At 45.4% G+C, this 19092-nt stretch overlaps 1 protein-coding gene across 2 annotated transcripts in view; it reads left to right on the top strand.

The window, feature by feature from the left end:
• Positions 1–994: 994 nt before the first annotated feature.
• The window catches only part of LOC111600204 (netrin-A), a 45072-nt gene continuing 26974 nt past the window's right edge, over positions 995–19092 (top strand). For both annotated transcript variants that reach the window (XM_030223526.1, XM_030223527.1), the window contains exon 1: positions 995–2432. In XM_030223526.1, the coding sequence (XP_030079386.1) occupies positions 1277–2432 (1156 nt within the window). In that variant the 5' untranslated portion in view covers positions 995–1276. The remainder of the gene's footprint in view (positions 2433–19092) is intronic.

Here is a 19092-nt window from a genome sequence, read left to right as displayed (position 1 = left end):
CAAAAGCAAATAAAAGCTCGAAGGCAGCAACGGGGCGATGGAAGCCGAAGGACGGATTAAACCGAAAGTAAAACGCTTATCAGAGCGACGTAGGCAATGCAGCAGCAGATGGACATCAGAGTAGCAGCAGAGGAGCAGCCGCATCATTAATGAAGCCATCGCATACACGCACCACATAATTATGTATCTCTTAATGCCCCTTGCTCTCTGGCACTGGCACTGGCACTGCCGCGAGCGCCCTTTGGTCGTCTCAAGTTTTGGTACAAAATTGATGATTTTCATTAACTAGTTAATAACTTAGGTCGCAGCATTCGCTGCTGGCATCGACAGCAGCCGTTTGGCGACTTCATTATCGATAGCAATCGAGAGGCAAACACAAGACATAAGCGACGCCTACTGTGTGCCTCTGCGTACCCCGCGACAGGCAGTCGCGTTTGGCGTTGTTTTGATTTGCAATGTGGTCGGCGGCGTTGGGTGCGATTTTGATGGCTGCAAAAACAACAAACAAACAAAGAACGAAACAAACAAACAAACAACAATCAACAGCAGCCTGCCACAAAATGTGTCACCAAGTGGGCAATAAAATAATTGCAGAGCCATGCAAAAAGCCCCAGCAACAAATGTTGCCAGCTCAACAGCAACGGCAACGAAAACAGCCGCCTGCAGGCAAAAATGTTGCCAAGCAACATTGACTGCGCAAGCCGAACCGAGAGAGCGAGCGTATGAACGAGCGAGAGAGAGAGAGGGCGACAGAGAGAGCATGCTGTGGTGAGTTAACAGCCAGCAACAGTGTGGATGCTGAGACGATGCTGTGCGCTCTTGTTAGCAACATATGTTGCCAAACATACAAAGGCAGACGCGATCTGTAGACGCTGTACACGCACACAAGCACAGACACACACACACACAGACACACACAATTACACAAAGCAAACTGACTTCGTGGGCTGGTGCGCGCGCTTCGTGCACGACGATTACACAGTCGACTGTTAACTGGCAGGCCGACTTGACGTAAACCGAAGACCGACCGACGACAACAAAGTCAACGACGACGACGACCGCTGCTGTGTAGTCTACGCGACCCGCGCGCGATTTAAAACGCTCTTAGACCACGCACCAAAAAACGCTTGCGCGCGCTGCTCAGAACGCCTCCTGGCAAAACAGTAAACGGACCAATTGTGTGCGTGTGTATTAAACTTACAAAAATTAGCAGTTACAGTTACAGTTATATATATTTTTTTCGTGTGATTTGTGTGTGTTTATTGTGAACTCCGCCATGCGACGGTGGCAACTGTTTCTATTGAGCTTGGGCGCCATTTCAGCCTTGGCCAAGCCCAACGATGCGTACCTCAAAATGTTGGCCATGCCGCGTGCCGAGGATCCGTGCTACGACTACGATAAGGCACGCGCCTGCATACCGGACTTCGTGAACGCCGCATACGATGCGCCCGTCGTGGCCAGCAGCACCTGCGGCGAGCAGCAGCCGCAGCGCTACTGCGAGTATCAGGATCAAAGCAGCCGACCCACTGGCCCCACCGACTTGCAGTGCCACAGCTGCGAGGCGAACAGCTTTCCGCCACGCGCCCTCACCGATCTGAACAACTCCAATAATGTGACCTGCTGGCGATCGGCACCGATTGCGCCCGGTGGCAGCTATGCTGGAGGCGGCGGCGGCTCCAGCCACTGGGGCGACAATGTCACATTGACCCTGTCCCTGGGCAAGAAGTACGAGCTAACCTATGTCAGTCTGCAGTTCTGTCCCCGTGCACCACGTCCCGATTCGCTGGTCATCTTCAAGAGCTCCGACTACGGCCGCACCTGGCAGCCGTTCCAGTATTACAGCTCGCAGTGCCGCCGCCTCTTCGGCCGACCCGCTCGCACCACCGTCACCAAGCACAACGAGCACGAGCCACGCTGCAGCGACGCCCATCGACATGGCCACGACGGCAATGGCGGCAGTAGTGGCGTGGCCTCTCGCATCGCCTTCAGCACGCTGGAGGGTCGGCCCTCGGCCCGTGATCTGGATGCGTCGACCGTGCTGCAGGACTGGGTGACAGCCACCGATATACGCATTGTCTTCTATCGATTGCAACAGCCCGATCCTCAAGCGCTGCTCAACATAGATGCGCCCGCCGCCGATCTGCGCACCGGCAAATACAGCGTTCCGCTGGCCGGCAACAATATCGAGTCCATTGGCGCCGCTGCCTCCGCGCCTGCTGCGGCGGGTCTTCATTATGCTGTATCCGATTTCTCCGTGGGCGGGCGCTGCAAGTGCAACGGCCACGCCTCCAAGTGCTCGCCGGATGCCAGCGGCCAGCTGAGCTGCGAGTGTCGTCACAATACGGACGGACGCGACTGCGAACGCTGCAAGCCCTTCTACTTCGATCGGCCCTGGGGACGTGCCACAGCACGCGAAGCCAACGAGTGCAAAAGTGAGTACACTGAGAGAAACTAGTAGTAGCAAGACTTGAGCTAGAACTCAAATTCGATTCAAGCTAAATTCATTTTATTAAATCTGGAAAAGTTCCAATTAAATCGAGGCAAATCGCGCGCAGACGAATTGGCTTATTTTTAAACATCTATTCAATTGATGTTTTTCACCAATATATTTATTTCTCTTTGATATTTATGAGCATCTTATATGTTTTTATTACGCATATAAATTGTATAAAAATTGATGACAGCTTAGCAGGAATATTTTGGCTAACATCAAATTGATTGCTCAAGAATTTCGCTGTCGGGAATTTTGGTTGCGCTGGAATGTATGTAACGGTTAGCAGGAGGAGCATATAGATTCGTGTTCTGTGAAGAGCAGACAGATTAAATATTGAGATATTATTTTCGAATCGAAAAATTTCTATTTAAAACTGAGAATTTCAATCAATTAGTACATTTCGGAGGGTTGAGCTGTTCTATGAATGATGAACTGCGACTTCGTTGGGGTTGCTGAGTGTGTAGGTGGTTGGGTTGGGTGACTGGGTGGCTGGATGGCTGGGTGGTTGGGTGGTGCAGCTTAAACGACTCAATTTCAATCCAGACGGCGTTCTGAGTCGCGTGTGTTTAGTTTTCGACTTAAAAATTGGTGATGGCATTTGAAATGGGGTTGCCAGGGGTTGCCACAGTGGAGGCCATGCGCTGCTCTTTTTGTAAATGATTTGATTTTTTCTAGATATAAATATATATAATGTTACATATAGTAGTAGTGTGGAGTGCCCCAGAGTGCGCGGCGTTCAGTGTTTGCGCTGCAGATTTGGCTTAAACATAATTGAACAACAGCGGACACGTGTAGCGTGTAGAGCACATGGAATTGGCAACTGTTGGGCCAACCCTCGCAGGAAATCGACTCCGTTTACCTTTGGCCAAAGCATCAAGCGGCAAACAAACAATAAACATGCAATCAATACTGCAACGCTTAAGGAAAGTCAGCAGAAGAAAGAGCGAGATAAAAGAGGCAGAGAGAGGGGGAGGGAGGGGTAGAGCGAGCGAGAGGCAACTAGTTGTATTTGCTGCTGAGCTAAACCCTCGCAATTAACCCCCTGCCCAGAGACGCGAGCTGAGCTCGAACAATAAACGCGAATTTAAGCGAAATTAATTTGATAAGCATTTTCAAAAGAATCGAGACGGGTCGAGGGGGTTGGGGGGTGGGAGGCAGGCAGCAAGTATTGCTGCAATAGGGGTAGCGTTTCTATTTCATATTTCATTTGTTTTTCTTATGTTTCCTTTGTCTTGCTGTCGCTGTCGCTGTCGCTGTCGACTGTGGCACGATCCAGAGCGGGCAGCTGCTTCCCAGGCTCCAAGTCTGCTCGCTCTGGCTCTGTGCTGGCCTTGTAAACGATGTGTCAATGTTTTTGTGGCACTTGCTGCAAGTGGCATGTACCGTGCGCATCTCGCGTGGATGCCACATGCCAAACATGCCACAGCAGCAGCAGCAGCAGCAACAATCAGATGAGAATTGCATTTTCAGCATGGCTCGAAGGGGGCGCGAGCGGGCGGCGCATAGACGCGCCGCTGCTTAGTGCATAAATCACAGTGCGGCACGAAGTCCAGGCAAACAGGACAAACCAGAGGCAGGACGTGGGCATTGCCCGGCTGCCTGGAAGCTAGGCAGGCAGCCAGGCTGGCTGGCAATCTGTAGGGCAGGCAGGCAGGCGTCTGTTATCAGAGCTGGGCCACGTGTGGCAGCAACCGCTGCGCTTTATTAGGGTTGCAAATGCAGTGCAGGACACAGCGACCCTTCCTTCCACACACACGCCCCTTTGCCTGCACGCATATGTTGCATGTTTATGGGCAAACGAAATTAACGCTCTGCCAAACTTTTGCCTTTGACGTTCAATGTGACCTCAACAACAGCAACAACTGCCGGCAATTACAACCAACAACAACAACAACAGCAGCAGCAGCAAAAAACCAGAGAAAATTGGAAAATTTTTGCGTCGCATCTCTGAAAATGTGCCTCATTTTTGGCACATAATGAGTCTGTGTGTGTGTGTGTGTGTGTGTGTGCGTGTGTAATTGCTGTTAACAACAACTAATAACAACTAACGCCTCGTTGTGCGCTTAGAGATATGCAGCGAGCCCGCATAGATTTCAATTATACGCAAGTAATCCGACAGCCAGGCAGGCGCTGCTACTGGGGCAGGCGGGCATGCTGCCACATGTGTTGCATCAACTAATAACACACATTGCCCAGTAGCACACGCTTTTCAGTTAAGTCTATGCAAAACTTTCTCAGATTTCGCATGCAAATTGAAATGATTAAAATTTCGCCTTGCTCTGTTCCCAGTTGATCAGACAAATTGAGGCAACTTCACAGCAAGTGAAAAGAAATACAAATTAAGTGAATCATTTGGGCAATTGTTAATCAAAGATACTCAAGATATCTGTTTGTGTATATATGCAACAGGCAAGGCTGCCAAAAACTAGCTGCAAGACTACTAGTTCCCTTAGCTAGACGCTGTGTCTAGCTGTCGAGCTCCTAAGCTAAGGGCCTGCAGCGCTTCAGTCAGCACCTTTTGGTGCCCACTAATCAAAAGCAAACGTGCCACGCCCCATTTATATGGGCAATGAAAGGCACATTAACAGCACTTTGTCATAATTAAAATGCAAGCCATGCCACACACACACACACGCACAGTGCGAGAGAGGCGCCCGCATATACCAAACGCAGCTGCCCCCAAGCTGCACGCCCACCCAGCGGAGGCGCCCACGTCGCACGGCAGAGGCAGGCGCCAAAAAAACATTTGCAAGCAAAAAGTAAAGCGAAAGAGCTATTGGAGAAGAAGCTGGCAAAGATTTAGAAATAGTTGATGCCAGCAACAAGCAACAAGCAACAAAAACAACAAAAACAACAATGAAATCTGTTGCATTATAATAAAAGAGAATTCAAGGCATCTAAAATTAAATCGCAGCCGCAGTTGAGTTGAGTTGGTTTTTGCTGTCGCTGATGCTGCGGCAATAAATAAATTTAAATCTTAAGCCGTTGGCAAATCAAGACATTACTCATACGCCGTGTGGCCGGCCGTACAAAAATAGTTTGCCAAACACGGCGAAGTCACTTGATGTGATGGACGCGCTCTAATGCTAAACGCGTCATGATAAATGTGCCAGCGGCTTTCAACCAAATGCCTTGCAAATTAGCCAAGCAATTTGTCCAATCAAATGAGCCGCAGCGACAAATACTATATAAATCGCGTTCATATATATATATAAATATATATATATATATATATATAAATATATATGTATATATACATATATATATATATTTATTTATTTGTATGGAACGATGCGTCAGCTATCATAAGAGCAGCAGCAGCTTCAAGGCTATGCAACATAATGCTATAATATATATATATATATATATATATATACATATATATACATATCTAAATTTCTTTTTGTACTTATGAAAATGATGTTGTTTTTCTCGAATCGCATAAATTTGAGCTGTTGCTCTTCGAGCGCGTCACTCGCCTGGATTTATTTTTATATTTATATATTAAATTAATTAAGGCAACGAATTGATTTATTTACCTGTTAATTAACAGCCATTAATTAGCTTGTTGCTCATGCAAAGCTAGCTACGAGCAGTATTGGCCATAAGTTCTTATGCTAGCGGCTCCTTTGTATACTCTTCGAATGTGCGCTTCTGTGTGAGTGGGTATGAACGACTGGTCTATAAATAGGCCTATTTTGCTTACCTGACAGATACCCATACTCACAACATATACTCAAATACTTACATAAATTTGATGCACATCTTAAAATGCATTTGTCTATAAATATGATAAAGAAAGGGATATACAGGGTATCTGCTAGTCAATTACTTCCAATTAACTTACTCTCACATATTTATACTGTAATTTGTAATTGTGTATAGTGTAGTAAATGAAATATCTCTAAGTGCAGCACTTTACAGGGTATGTGATAGTCCATCATATACTTATACTCTTAGACATTGATCTTATATTAATTTTTTTATAGGTAAACTATATTTAATACATAATATATAAATAAATATAAGTGAGCAAAATACAGGGTATCTTCCAGTCAGTATTTATGCATATTTTAAATGCTATGTAACTATGTAATATATATAAATATATATATATATAAAGATATATATATTTATAATTATATAATATGCAGGGTATCTGTTAGTCGACTACTCTCAACTAAACTGCTCAGACTCTGATTCATATACATTTAGATCTTTCTAAATGTTATTAAGAATATGAGAGAGGGAAAGAGTGTGATGCTTACAGGGTATCTACTAGCAGAGCAAACACTGCCACTGCTTCCAACCTAAAAAGATAATGCGCAACATGCACTGGGCAGCGCTTGGCCAGAGTCTGCAGCAAAGTTTCACTGTGATTCACGCATTCATACGAGATCCATCAACTGCGCTGTGCTCTCGGCTAGCATGACATATCAATATGGGCCGCATATGTCCCGGCTGGCTGGGGAGCAGGAGGATGGGGGAGTCAGACTCAGTCAGAGATTGGCGATTCGTTGATGGATTTTTCATTGGGATCGAGCATTGGCTCGAAATTGCATTGTCATGTCCTCAAGTTATTTGCCCGGAATAGTTAACTTCGACTGCTGCTCCTCCCCCCTCTCTCTCTCTCTTTATCTCTCTTTCTCTCAGCTTTTTGCTAGCCCCTGTTTTTTTTTTTTTTTTGGGGCTTTGTTTGGCCTCGTTTGCCACATTGTGTGTGCAGTTGCGGAGCAGGCGCTGATTTGGATGCTTTGTGTGTGCATGTCCTGTGGCTATAATTTCGCAGAGCTCGGATACGTTACCAAGTCCAGCTCAGCGCCAGCCAGCGCCGGCCAGCGCTCGTTCAAGCTCGTTCATTGTCAGTTTTCATCAGTTAGAGTTTTTTCGAAAGGGGCTGGTGGTCTGCGGGGCAGCAGCAAAAGAAAACGCAACGTGCAAAAATCCTTTGGCTCCCTCGGCCCGTTGTCATTTTAATTGTTGTTTACTGGGCTTGTCAAATGCGCACTTCACTGGAGCACAAAAACAAAAAACAGAGATAAAACAACAACAGCAACAACAACAACAACAACAACAAATAGCCAGTGCCTGGCGGCGCTGTGGGACTGTCCATTGCTGAAACTCTGACAGCTTTCGACAGACCTGTGCTATGTCATTCGTCATGGCGTCCGCTGTCTGTGACGAGCCTGTCACAGCCATACGCTCTGATTTACTGGCTAACACACACACACACACACGCACGCATACTACACACACGTGCACACACCTTGTCGACATTTCTCTATGGCTGAATGGCAAGTGCTAACACGTTTGCCTAATGTTTGCGTTTTTATTGTTTATGTTTATGAATTTTAAACAGTCGCCTGCTGTCCTTGCTGCCGTCCTTGCTGCCTCTCTTTTTGGTGGCAAATTCACTTAGCCATATTTTTAATAAGCCAGCACAGGGCAGTGAACAGTTTCTAGCGACGTGAGCAAACAGTCAGCACCGAATGGCCAGCAAAACATGGGAGAAAAAGTGAAAATCACTTGGCCGTTGCTTTATATTTTGTTGCAATTTATGTTTTATTTATTGTTAAGGCAAAGTGCTCAAAGCGCCAAAGGGCCAAGTCGCCAGCCAACCGCCTGCGCACCCGTGCCACATGCAAAGTCCGAACCCTTTATTTGCACTGCCAGCGCCCCACCTAATGCTTTGGATTTAGCTCTGGCCGGGGCTTTCAAGTGATTATGATTATTTTTTATGCACATAACGTTACACATGCGGGCCAACCCCAATGCTAAAGCCAAAGCCAGAGCCAAAGCCAAAGCCAAAGCCAAAGCCAAAGCTAAAGCGAGAGCGAGAGCTTCAGGCTCATCAGGCCACGTCAAAAGCAAAAGCCAGCCAGCAGCCAGAAATATGGAGTAGCTAGACCCCAAAAGCAGCCAAAGCACATACAGATATAAACAAACACACACACACACACACACACACGCACACACACACAAATTGAAAAGTCAACCAGCGGCCAGCATATGCAAAATCAAGCTAACTAGAACGAAGCTGATATGCTCTTAGTAAGCCAATTCGGGCCACAGATATATCATCTGTAAGGTGACTAGTTGCAAAGAACATGTCAAAGCTGAGTTAGCCTTAAGTGAGAGCAAGAGAATCACGTGTAAAGGTAGCCAAGCGCAGGCGTCTGCGGGGCACAGTGGGGCATTTAGGCTCTCTGTCTGCGTGTCTGTGTGTCTCTGTGTGTGTGTGTTTGCTGAAGTGTAGCCCACAGGGCAGCCGTAAGGACATCAAAACGTTGCGACATCCGGACGAATGGCTTGCGTTGATTTTTACTGTTATTACTTGGGCCCGGACAATATGTCTATGGAATGCCGTCCACGTCTGACCAGCAGCTCTCTCGTCCCCTTCCTCTCGCTGTCTATATGTCTGGCCATTTGTGTTTTGTATAAGCAGTTAATTGGATCAGAGTCCAGTTGCCCTTCCTCTCTCGGCTTGTTGCAGAAACGGCATAAAAGATTGTTGCATAGCTCATGGCGCTGCAAGCTAGCTAAATAATTCATTAACTGTCAGCCAACAGCTGCCCAAATGTCAACATCGGCTCCAAGCAGCCAGTTGAAGATGTCTATCGAAATGGCAGGTGGAGACGGAGACGGAGACGGAGACGGAGACGCAGACGGAGACGCAGTCTCTGATTATTGTCAGACAGACAGAGAGGAAGGGTGGGAGAGCGAGATGATGTCTCAAGTCAGCGCCAAGTCTTGGAATCTACGATTTTATTCTCATTTTTGTTTTCTTCATTTTTACTAATAAATTTGTATACAAAAATAGCAACAACAGCATCTGTTTAAGCATACGTCAACTGCAGCTCCCCCATGCCCCAGCACTGCAAGGTTTCTTTGTATTTGTGGCACAGCTGCTGCCGCTGCTGTTGCTGCTGCTGCTGTTGCACTTGCGCCGTTGCCGTTGCCGTTGCAATTCTTCTGAATTCAAAATTCCAAGTTCTTGCCCCGACCAGCGCCGCCAGCACCGCCCGACTCCTGCTCTGTCAATATGCGAAATGTTAAATCGTAACTGCCAATGCCAGTGGGCTTAGTAGGAAGCGAAGTAACATTTGGCTGCTGCCGCGTCTAGAGCTGCTCATGCGCAACAACAACAACAACAACAATAACAAGAAACAACAATAGACAGCAACTACTTGGGCTACCGTCGACTGAAGATGGTATATCATGCCTATAACACAAGGAGCACTGCTGCGGATCTGTGTGAAGAGATTAACGTGGGTTGGCTCAACAGTTCTGGCTTTCGAGTGGCTTGAGCTGAACTAACTAAAGTCTGGCTGAAAGCAAATGACCAAAAACTGCTAAAATTCCCTAAATAGTTATCAAGTTTTAGTGTTCTTAGTGTGCTGAAGCCACGGCCCCTGCTAAAGCCATTTATAACTTTACGCTCCCAACAGACACACACATTTATAACGGTAAACAAATAGTTAAAATAATAATTACAATATAAATAATAAGTGTAATAACACTTGCTATTCAAAGAGTTCTGCACGCTAACAAAAAGGGGGCAAAAAAACTCTGTCCAAAGTTAAACAAAATGCAAAACTTTTGCTGGCAACTTTTTGGTTGGTTTTTTTTTTCATTTTATAATTTTTTTTTTTTGGGGAAAATGCAGTTTAATAGCTGTGGAAGTTGGAAAATAATAAAGTTGAGTCCTTGAAACTTTATTAAAATAGTTCGTAAAATGGTTTGTCCATAAGACAAACGCATAGATAAAGACTTGAGCGACTCGAAGCAGTTGCAATAAATGGACTGCATAACTTGCTGAGCGGCCCTCGCCTGCCGCTTGGCTAATGATATGTATGGCATAAAAATCCAAAAACGCAAAAGATGCAGAGAGAAGGAAACTAGCTGCCGCAGCGCCGACATAAATCAAAATTTCTGCTGCAGCAACAGCAGCAACGTCTCTCTTTTTGTTTTTACCTTTGCTGGTAAGTTGCCGCCCCAAACGTGGGGGCAACATGCGAAGCTGCCACTTGGAAATGGAGTTGCTGTTGCAGCCGCAGAGTGCCAGTTGCAGCTGAAGCTGCAGCGCTGTTGTTGTAGCCGCAGGAGCCGCCCGTCAAGTGCCGCTAAACGTAATGTAAATAAGCATTTAACAACAGGCAATAGCAACAAGCAGCAGCAGCAGCAGCAACAACAACAACGACAACACCAATAAATGGCATTACAAACAACGGGCAAATAAATCGCATTGAAGCGCAAATGCGCCAAAGATGCAGCTCAGATGAAAAGCAGCGTCGTTGCCGTTGCGCATTTAACATTTACAACATGCAACAGATTTATGCATGCAACAACAGCCGCAGCAGCAACACATGGTGTTGACTTGTGCTGGCAGCTTTCAAGGCGTCGGCTGCCCAACAGCCAGCCACTAGCAGCCAGCAGCGCATTTGAACATGCAACATGCCACATCAAGCTCAGCCTCCGCCCCCTCAACCCCTGGCTGTCTTCGACTTCAAATACAATGCTCAACTTTTGGGAATTGATGCACAAACATTTCGCCCAAAGCCAAACAATAATTATGCAAAAGCCAAAACCCGATCGTATCGAACTCTATCAAATTTAGACACTCAGCAAACGTCTCCATTTTCAGTTAGAGTTCACATGGGATATACCGAGAGCCCATCATGCGCATGCTGCCCACAATCTACATATTTTAATATGCGCTCTATGCAATTATTCAACTATTTTCAACAAGTGAGAGCGCGTGCACCCGATCGCAGCAAGTGCCGTGTTTATGTGGAACAGATCTGGCGGCCATTTGATGAGTTGGCCAAACGTTTTACAACTCAACACTAGCGGCTGTCTATCTGGCACTTTCTTTCGCCTGATTATCGCCTCGGAGCAGAACATTATTTGCCAGGCACTAAATCATGAACGTCTTGGGGCTTCTGCCAGCAACCCAGCCCAGCCCCACAGTCCGCTCTCTGCACGCCCCCGCTCCTGCCTGTCAGCGGGCAAATTTATACGAAAGTAAAAAGAGAGAAGAAAACATCAGTGGCATAGATGCGAACAAGTTGCGCAAGTGGTGCACAAGGTGGAGCGCCATATGGCAAGCGGCAAGCAGCCGACGCCGACGCCGACGTCGACTGCGCTGCTGGTGTCGCCGCTGGCCGTCGCGTCGGCTTTGGCGTAGGTGTGAAGTGCAATCAAAGTGCAGCGGGCCAAGCAGGTGCCAAAGTTGTTTAATCACAAGACTTTAACACACAATTTGTGTCGAGTTGGGAATGGAAAATCGCTTGGGGAATTGGGGTTAGCCACGAAAGGAGGCTGCCACAAACTACCTCTCGAGGCACACAGACACAGACACACGTCCGTTGTGCTGTCAAATAAAAAGCTCATTAGTCGATTGTTGGCGACCAAATTGCAACATGCCTCAGGCCACGCCCTCTGAGGCTATATAAACAACAAGCAACGAGAAAACAAAAAACGTAATAAAAATAAATAAAAATCAAATCAACTTGGCTACAAAAAAAGACGAACAAAAAATAACAAGCGAAACGTCAAAAGCCATTCAAATGGAGCAAAAAAAGTGGCTGGATAAAGATCAGAAAATATAGCTGAAGACCCTGATATCGATAACAATGTCGATAGCAAGTTATCGCTAAGCAAGGCAGCTGCGATTACATAGTTGAACTATGTAAAGAAATGGAACACGAATCAGACAGATATATTTTGATCGAGTCTAGTTAACTAGTAAGCTCTATCTATGTCAGATACCATTTCACTATCAATTGAGTAGTTTAGATAACTGGAAGTACTTTTGTCTCCTTTCTTCTCTCTATTTAAAGCTGTATTTATTACAGAGATTTATAGCATCTTCAGAAATTTACAAAGATTATTCTCTCTCTGTTTCTCATGCTCTCTGAGTGTATCTCTCATTCCCTCTCTTTATTCTTTTTCTCCCCCTCCCCTCCCATCCCTCTCTGGTTCTCTCCTTTTGCTATTGTCTTTCTCAGTCCCTATCTATTTCTTTCTCTATCTCTCTCTCTCTCACTGTCTCTGTCGTTTCTCATCTCTCGCTCTACATATATCTCTCTCTCTTTCTCTCTTGCTCTCTTTCTCTCCTTCGCTCTCTCTCTCTTTATCCCTTGCCCTCTCCGTTCCTCTCTCCCTCTCTCTTTCCTTTCCCTCTCTTCCCTTCTGACTTTCTCCATCTCTCTTCCTCTCGCTCCCTGTCTGCCTCTGCTATTTCCACACATTTTCAAAAAACGTTTGTGCTCGTTCGTGCATCTACAAAAGCTTGAACTATTCAAGCGTTTAGTGTTTCCGAATTGGTTAAATTACTTCAAAATTTCCAATATCGCAAACAGTTTTTACTATTTTAGCCAAAAGCTGTGCCCAGTCATAGGCACAGGCCCAGGCACAGGCCACATACCACAAATCTAATTTGGTTTTCATATCATTTTTTTCTTTCTCATTTTTGCTGCCTGAACATCGAATGTTATTTTGGGCATTTTAACTTTAATTAAATTTTGCGCAAATATTCGAAAAGATATTTCAAAATAGAGGTGGTTGCTGCTGCTGCTGCTGTGTAGAGCAACCACCATTCAAGGGTGGTTGACCCGACGACAGCGCACACCTGTTTGGAAGGTGAAGCGCAAAAGGATTCTTGGCAAAAACTGGACAGGCCTATGCCCGACCGACTAGTCCTGGCTGACAAGTTGAGCGTTCCATTGAGTTTGTTGTTTATCTTGAGCCGAGTTGGGCTTGCTTCGGCGCTGACAGGCGCTAAAAGACGACGGGATTAACTTATCGAAGCGTATAAAAAGGCAAAAGCCCAACAGCAACAACAACAACAGCGACGCAAGGTGTATTTGATTGTACAGAGTACAATGTCTGGGGCTATGTCTAACCAGTGGATACTCATCGTGCTCTTCATTCCATTCCACTCGATGCTCACAGCATTCAAAATATTTTCATTTGACAAATTTTGTATTATATATTTTGCGAGTGCTGCTGCTGCTTCTTCTTCCTAATCTACACTGCAAAAAAGGGTATTCAAATATCTTAATGGACAAGGCAACCATATCTATCAGGCTGATCTGTCTTCTCTCCACTTCCCACAAATTGTTGTCGAAGTCAGTCTTTAACTATGTTTATATATATCGAACTTTTTTAATATATATTCATAATCAATTGTAATCGAGACAATTTGTCATATGATTATATTTTCAAAGGGCAGAAATTGTGCGCTGCTGCTGGCTAGTTTTGCCTAAAGAAACTTCTCTAGTAACACAAAGTTATAAGAACTGCAAATAATTAATAATCAAATGGCAAATCTGACTAAATATTTGAGCAACTAAAAGTAATCGATAACCTTAACAGTTGCTGAAATATGGTTATCGAAAGTAGTATTGCTCTTGCCTGGTCACCCCTTGGTGAGCGTATTCAGTGTTCGGCTGGCTGCATTTGAATTTGGCTATGCTTTGAAACGTGGCTAACACATTTGGGTGGTTGGTTTTGTGTGTTTATGTTGCTGTTTATTTGCCAAGGGCGCTATACCCTAAAACAGCACCCACGCCCACGCGCCCAGCTACCCACTCCATTCCAGCGTTAGGCTCACTTTAATTTGACAATTTTTCTCTCTCTCTGTGTCTGCCTCTCACCCTGTCTTTTTTTTGTGGCACATAAAAAATCTTGAGCACGTAATTATCCTTTTTTTCGGTCGGCACGATTCCCGCTCAGCCGCTGCACCACTGGCCCAGCCGCCCAGCCACCCAGCCGCTGGCTCTGGTTATGCACTTATTTATTTATTCGGCATGTTTTGTTGTTGTTGTTGTTGTTGTTGTTGCTGCTGCTGTGGCTGGAGTTTTCAGCTTCAGGTCGCATAGTACTTGTTATTTCTTTGGCTATTCATTTTATGACATCTTGTTATTTTTATTTTTATTGAGTTGCCTTTTGTCGTAGCCAATCCCGATCCCGTTCCAGCTCTTGTCGCGCTCACTGTAACTGCTTTTTATACCCCCGTTTTTTTCGTTTTATTTTTTTGGTTTTTTGTTTTGTGGGTGCTACATAAATTGTGGCCTCGTTGTCAGCCCGGATCCCAGTGTTGGCGTTATTAATATTGGGCTGCAAACGAGCTTATTAGCGGCACGTTGTATCTGCCCCAGCATACAGCGACACCTCTCCAAAGAACGTTGACAACTTCACTGACGAAGCTGGACATGTGCTGCCCAGATCAAATATCATATCATCGGACCCTTCTCCACGGCAACAGCAACAACAGCAACAACAACAACAACAAAGAGCTGCGCTCTGCAGTCTAATCTGGCTGCTACAAGATCTAACAGCTCTGATTAGAAATCAAAGCCTTTTGCCGGAACAATTTTCGCAGCGACAGCAACAACAACAACAATGACGACGATACTAACATCCATAATCAAATGCAAATTATCAACAACTATTACAACAACAACAACAACACACAGCTGCGGGGCGTGTCTCGAATAGAGAGAAAAAAAAACAATAGAAAAAGTTTTTTTGGGCTCTTCGATATTTTCCGGCTCAGCAGCTAAAACCTACACCAACAACAACAACGACAACAACAAGTCACAAATATTTATGTTGATTTGCCGTGGGTTTGCCGTATCTTTTGATTGAGACATTCCCAAGTGCGACTTCTTGGCCATGGTCAATTAAAATCAAAAAGGGAAAAACACGCGCGCACAGCACAGCATAGCGCATAGGAAATACCCTGACCAGATTGAACCACTAAAATATTTTTAAAATAAGAAAGCTTGAGTTGAGCAGCTGAAGAAGAAATTGCAATAACTTAAAAACATCTCAAGACACGACGTTGTTTCTGAACTCAGTTTGAAGTCACATCGATGCTCATTAGGCAGTGCTAGGAGTCCATTCAGATTGGGCAATGTCTGCAGAGTTCCTTTAAGTGAGTCTAATGTCGCCTTGGCTTCCATTAAGTCATGCTGGCTGCTGCAGTCGTCGTAGTCCATAAGTTAGGGCATAGGCGACTAAAGCAAACGCCTATCGATTTCAATAGGCCGACCGATCCAAAGACCAAGCACGCCAAAGCGCAATCAAAAAGCGTTTTTAATAATGCGCTAAGTGATTGTTAAGCGCGGATACGAGTCGCGAGTCGAGAGCTGAGAGCTGAGAGCTGAGGGCTCAAACAGATGCCGAGCCACAACTGCGAGCTTTCCCAATGGTCAGTCATTAAGTCATTGTGAGTGTTGTTGTTGTTGTTGTTGTTGTTGCTGTAGTCACAGCATCTTCTCAAGACATGTTGAAGCACCCACGCGACCTTCAACGGCTACAACACCCGCATAAGCAGCGGCTGTGACTCCGATTGCCAGCTTCGGACTTCGGACTTCGGACTTGGGCACTTGGGGTTTGCTGGCTGTTGCTGTTGCTGTTGTTGTTGCCAGGGCTCAGTACGCCTATTAAAACTCAATTATATTTAATTAATGAAGCCAGTCTGAGAGTCTAGCAGCTCGCACCCCCTCTCAAATGACATTGCACAATCGCAGGCGCCAATGGATGCTGGCCAGCAGACTGGACTGCAGCTGACATTGGCTTCATTAGCGCAATTCAAAGACAGTGAGAGAGAAGAGCTCAAATTATCAGTTAAAACAAATTGAAATTGGCATGTAAACAAATGAAGTTCGTCTTGGCGTTGGCCATATTGACCAACCTGACTTGGGCCTTGAAGTGCAGGCGACAAATATTTCAATGGGCCAACTCATTAGTTGCAACTCAAGTGCCAGGTGAAAGGTGTGAAGCAACTCAAATGCGAGGCCAAAAAGTTCGTTTAATGAGCCATTGACAAGCCATTGACAAAGCGAAAGTCCATCTAGGAAATGCACAAAGTCAACAAAGTCATGCAGTAGGCAATGCTCTACTAGCAGTTACCCTGTAAGCAGATGACGATGAGAGTTCAGTGAGTTTACCTTAGCATTATAAGCTCATTAGCTATGCCGCAAGAATTGAGATTCTCGACTTGAGCTCTCTGAAAGTTTAGCCCAAGCTGTGTCCTGCTTCCCCATCCATGCTCACCTCCTTTGCCATTTAGCTGCTTATAGCCATAGTTATATATGAATAAGTAAACAGATTTCATTTGGCATTGGTTACTTTGGACTCTTGGGTTCTTAAGTTCCCATTAAACTTGACTTCTGTGAGCACTTTGCTTTCTTTTCCACTGCTATTCTATTTGTTTAGCCCAGCGATTTTTCATCAAAACTTTATCTTGGCGTCCCCATCAGCGAGAGAGTCTCCAGATGCTTTTCTTTTGCCAGCGCCTGCTGCCCTTGCCGCCCCCGCCCAGCTTAATGCTGGGCAAATGTTTGATTATCGCACCCAACTATTTAGGCTCAACAGCAGCAACAAAGGCAGCTCCACAAACAATGCCAAGTGCCCAAAAAAAAAATATCTGAGAGAATCCAACACGAGATTATAAATGACAAACAAAGCGGCGAAAGTCGCGACTTGCGACTCGCAACTCGCAACTTGTAGCTTCCCCCGGGACTAAGAAGTCACCTGGCATGTAACAATATTTGCGTTGGCCAAACAAAGCGCCCTGCGAGAAAAATGACTTCATTAAAAAGTTGGAGAACTGGCCCACAGAAGGAGAACAGAATCAGAAACATTGCCCGAGCTATGCGGCCAGCTGCTGCACCGATAAGAAACTCATAATTGGTGTCATTAAAAAACCCATTTCGGAAGTTGTTAATCTTGCCGTGTCTCCCTCGCTGCCTGTGGGGCGACAATTATGCCAACTAGCCAAGTAAATCGCAGTCGCAAGATACATAAATATGTCATTTATTAAAGGTGCACAAAAAGAAGAAGCAGAAAAAATGGCTATATATATATATAGATAGACGACAAAAGTAAAAATAAATAAATGCTTACAACAATGCGCGCTGGCTTTTTGTTTATTGTTATCATTATTTAGGCAAAGTGATAGGCGCAGGAGCTGCCGCTGCTGCTGCTGCTGCTGTGTCCAGTTGCTTCATATTTTGCAGCTGAGTCGCTTATCTGGCAGAGCCTTTAGTTGCGCCCACTCCTCGTTTTAATTATAAAAGTGCGATAAATGTGACAAGCTACAAAACAAAAACAACCAGAAGAAGAGAATACAGAAAACAGCCAGTGAAAGATAGCCCAAGAGGCAGCAGCAGCAGCAGCAGCAAAAAAAAAAACAAAAAAAAAAAAAGTAGAAGAGAAACTGGGCAAAAGTCGTTAAGGCCTCGTTGTTGCTTTTTTATGCCTGCGCCCCCCAAGAGGGTTTTCGCCTTTGTCAAGAGTTTGGGCAGTGAGCATTTAATAAACACCAGCGACAGCGCTATGCCCGGGCAGGAGAAGCCGTTGTTGTCCTGCTCCTGGCCCAGGCAATATGAAATTGCAAATGTCTGCCAGCACATAAAGCGAACTGGCTAAAAGATACACAGATACAGCCGACCGCAAAAACCAAAAGATACTCGACACTCGACACTCACACTAGCATTGACATTGGCATTCGCATATTTTGTGGCATTTGCTTTTGTTTCGCCTTCTCTTGTCTTGTCATTTGGCCATAAATATTATCTGTCCAGTGGAACTGCTGCCTGCTGGCTGCTGGCTGCTCCTTTTTGTGCCATTTGGTCCATCCTATGTAGGCACAGGCTTGAGCCTAGTTTTTGGTCAAGTGTTAATTTCCCCGAAAAAAAACTGAGCTCTTTCAGTGCTGCACAATTAACTTTTCATTGTGTTTTGCTTTGCCTTTTCTAGTTGCCTGTTGCCTGCCGCCTGTGCGCCTGGTCGTGAGCTCTTGCCAAGGCCCAGAGGCGCACAGATAGCCAAAAGCCAAGGAAATATTTGTCGCTGCCATTGTCTTAATATGCAAATTGCATTGTCTCGAATCGTAAGAGTTCGTTCTCAAGTTCTCAACTTATCTAGCAGGGTTCAATTGCCCAGCAGAGCAGATCGCAGTTGATTTCCTTTTGACCTCGCCCATTTCTTTTGGCCCCAAAAATATTAATAAAGATTCGATGCTGCTGCTGCTGCTGCTGCTGTTGCTGTAGCTGCCGAATCATGACCAAATCGCGCGACGCGCATCCACTATCGGGATCTCTTTCGATCTCCAACTAGCTCCGACTTTGCACATTTTACTTATTATTATTGAATCGCATTCTGTTGCCGTTGTTGTTGTGATTTGCTGGTCTTTTTCTGTTACTTTCACGATTTGCCCGAAAAAAAGGCAAACAAAAAGTACAAAATATACAGCGAAATGTTAATATACCCTGCATATTTTATGCACAGCTGAAGCAACGGAGTAGCTGAATACATTTACTGTCTCTCTTCCGCTCAGCCCTGATCTTCAACTCAAATGCTGCTTCATTTAGCACTTTCTCATGTCGCCTCCACTGCTGCTGGGTATCTTCTAGTCGAGCATACCCTTCCTCTTCACTTAACATTGACAATATAGTTACTTACTAGCCGTGCCAGCCGTGCCAACCAGCTAGACAGCCAGCCAGCCTGCCAGACAGCAAAGTGAATGGCATTGACAATTGTGCTTTCCGGTCGGGCTAACTGGGAATTGAGTTCTCAGCTAT

Source organism: Drosophila hydei, unplaced genomic scaffold, assembly GCF_003285905.1.
Source record: "Drosophila hydei strain 15085-1641.00,03,60 unplaced genomic scaffold, DhydRS2 tig00000232-arrow-arrow-pilon, whole genome shotgun sequence".
Taxonomy (NCBI): domain Eukaryota; kingdom Metazoa; phylum Arthropoda; class Insecta; order Diptera; family Drosophilidae; genus Drosophila; species Drosophila hydei.
The sequence above is the reverse complement of the archived record's forward strand: the minus strand, read 5'-3'. Positions and strand labels throughout refer to the sequence as shown.